Here is a 2,877-nt window from a genome sequence, read left to right on the forward strand (position 1 = left end):
GAGTCGGACCTGAACAGAACCGCAGCCTGAACCAGAACCTCGGAGCCGAGTCGGACCTGAACAGAACCGCAGCCTGAACCAGAACCTCGGAGCCGAGTCGGACCTGAACAGAACCGCAGCAGGATGCAGAACCTCAGAGCCGAGTCGGGCCTGAACAGAACCGCAGCCTTAACCAGAACCTCGGAGCCGACTCGGACCTGAACAGAACCGCAGCAGGATGCAGGACCTCAGAGCCGAGTCGGGCCTGAACAGAACCGCAGCCTGAACCAGAACCTCGGAGCCGACTCGGACCTGAACAGAACCGCAGCAGGATGCAGAACCTCGGAGCCGAGTCTGACCTGAACAGAACAACAGCGAGAACCAGAACCTCGGAGCCGTGTTGCCATGGCAGCTATCAGCTGGTATCAGGTCCGTTGTTCCGGTTCTTCAGGTTCAGATTCCTGGTCTCACCCACAAATAAAGCATCTTGGTTCTAGTTCTTTCTGTAAAACCGGTCCAGTTTTGGGTCATTTAGGTTCATCTTTATGAATGAACTAAGATCTCAAATGGATCCCAGAACCAACAGAACCAACATTTGGACTGATCAGCGCTCACAGGGATTCAGAACCACGCAGCTCTGCTCAGTTTCCATAGAACAGAAGTTCAGAATCAGCTTATTTAATAAAATGGATGAAAATCCACTGGTTGATTATGGGAGGCAGCTGCTCAGCATGATGCTGCCACCACCGTGCCCTGCTGAGGTTTCATTGGTCCATAACACGGCTCTACGTTTAAACCCAGAGATCTGGTTCGGTTCTGTGGGTCTGAATACGATAAGTTTGGAACCAGAATCTGGTCTCAGGCTCGGTTCGACCCAAACCGCTGGAACCGTCCGTTCGGGTTTCTGTCTGAGTTCTGACCCAGTTTTAGATCAGAACCACTTATAGTTCTCCTGTAGATGGTCCAGTTGGTTCCGAGCCCTGATGGGACATCAGGCTGAGAGGAACCTTCAACTGGCCCCCAGTCCCTCTGGTTAACTGGGGGCCAGTGACCCTCAGAGAGACAAAGCTTTGATCTCACCTCCTCCTGCAGGAAAACCTCTGGTTTCTGGTCGCTGGAGAATCTACGGAAGCCTGGAGGGTCAGCAAAGTTCAGACTTTTCTCTATGGAAACAACCGCTTCGCCTGGCTTTGATGATGATGATGTTGAAGCCGCAGTGTGAACCGGAAATGAGCCTGTAGAACCACCGAACGGAGCCGAACGGAACCGGTCCGCCGCTCGCTAACATGAGCAGCTCTGACGGCAAAGTTAACTCCTGTGTTTACGGTGCGGCGCGCCCTGATGACGTCAGCGCACCATGGGGGGTGACGTGGCCAGTAATGCGTGGATTCAAATGCATCCACTCATCCCGGGTTTTTTTTCCATTTATTTTATTTTATTAATCAACGCAGAAACCGGAAACTGTAAGATTTCAGATTAAAAGCACTTCCTGTTTGATCTGTAAATCCCAGATGGTCTGAAACGTGATCTGCAACCTGCAACAGGGACCACAGCAAAGAATAACCAACCAATGTTTTTAAATACACATATTAAAATTAATTCTGATGATTTTTGCATCTTTTCCATATTTTCATTAAATGTTAATAACTCTGATTTAGAGTTTATCACTAAAAGTACCTGGAAAAACATCTTTAGATCCATTTATTTTAATAATTTGAAAGCAATCATACTTAACTGCACATATATCAACATCCCACTATAAGAAATATTTATTTTTATTTCTTGATTTTATATTTTAGTAATGTTTTTTTTATTATTTGTTTTCCACAAAGTTCATGATGACTGATCGATACTTTAGCTCCTTCCCCAGAAACTCAGCCTACATGGCCGAGTTATCGGAGAACGTCTGCAGATGGCAGCTGTCCGTGTTGGAGGTGAAGTCTGAGGCTTAAAGGGTGCAGAGGAACGGAGACAGAAAGAGGCCCTGGGGGGCCCCGGTACTGCAGACTGACTGACAGCCGTGCAGCAGCATGTACTGAGGGCGGTCAGTGAGGTAGTTGATGGTCCTGGCAGCCAGATGTTTGTCCACTCCAGCGTCCTCCAGCTTCCCCCTCAGCAGCTCTGCTCTGATGGTGCTGAAAGCGCTGGAAAAGTCAAAGAACACGACTCTCACTGCGCTCCTGATGGTCTCCAGGTGGGTGAGTGCCTGCTGCAGCAGGTAGAGGATGGCATCCTCCTCTCCCATGTCAGGTCGCTAAGCTAACGGCAGTGGGTCCACCTGTTTCTATGCTGCATAATGTTAGTGAGATGTTTTCCAGGCATCCAGCTGTAAAGATCTGGACGTCTGGTTGGTGGAGAAACATTGATGACAGGAGTCTTTGAAGTTGGTCCAAATGTTAAACACCTGAAGGCCTGACGACCAGCCTGGAGCAGCGTGCTGTAACCGTTTCAACAAGGACTGTACGCCGCACGCCAAGCAAAGCATGGCTTCCAGGGCGGAGGCCACGGGAGACCCCACAGCTGAGGAAGGGTCATAGAGAGGACGGACCTTCAGGAGAGAGAACAATAGTGAAGGTTTTTGGTGATGTCATCATCATCATCATCATCATCATCATCATCGCTGTGACCAAATATTATGGAGGAGTGTCAGTATCAGTTCACACCTGCTTTCTGTCTGTTCCTTTAGAATTACAACAGCCAATGAATCTAATCAATCAACAAAATAGATTAGACAGGCAGAAGCTGTCCAACCGTCTCCATGAAACTTTGTTTGAAGAAGTGATCACGTTTGTTAACAAGGTCCAGCTTTTCAAAGCACCAGAAAACAAAAGAAAGACAAAAATCTAAATTCAATAAACTACAACAGAAAGCAGCAATTAAACAAGAAACCAACACATC

At 48.0% G+C, this 2,877-nt stretch overlaps 1 protein-coding gene across 1 annotated transcript in view; it reads right to left on the reverse strand.

Moving 5' to 3' along the window:
- The window catches only part of entpd6 (ectonucleoside triphosphate diphosphohydrolase 6 (putative)), a 12,705-nt gene extending 10,481 nt beyond the window's left edge, over positions 1-2,224 (reverse strand). The window contains exons 1-4 of the mRNA XM_015377534.1: positions 1,996-2,224; positions 1,863-1,926; positions 900-1,102; positions 198-338 (exon numbers count right to left, since the gene is read on the reverse strand). Coding sequence (XP_015233020.1) covers positions 198-338; positions 900-1,102; positions 1,863-1,926; positions 1,996-2,224 — 637 coding nt within the window. The remainder of the gene's footprint in view (positions 1-197; positions 339-899; positions 1,103-1,862; positions 1,927-1,995) is intronic.
- Between the last annotated feature and the right edge of the window lie 653 nt (positions 2,225-2,877).

The sequence above is a fragment of the Cyprinodon variegatus genome, unplaced genomic scaffold, assembly GCF_000732505.1.
Source record: "Cyprinodon variegatus isolate N-32 unplaced genomic scaffold, C_variegatus-1.0 Scaffold156, whole genome shotgun sequence".
NCBI lineage: Eukaryota > Metazoa > Chordata > Actinopteri > Cyprinodontiformes > Cyprinodontidae > Cyprinodon > Cyprinodon variegatus.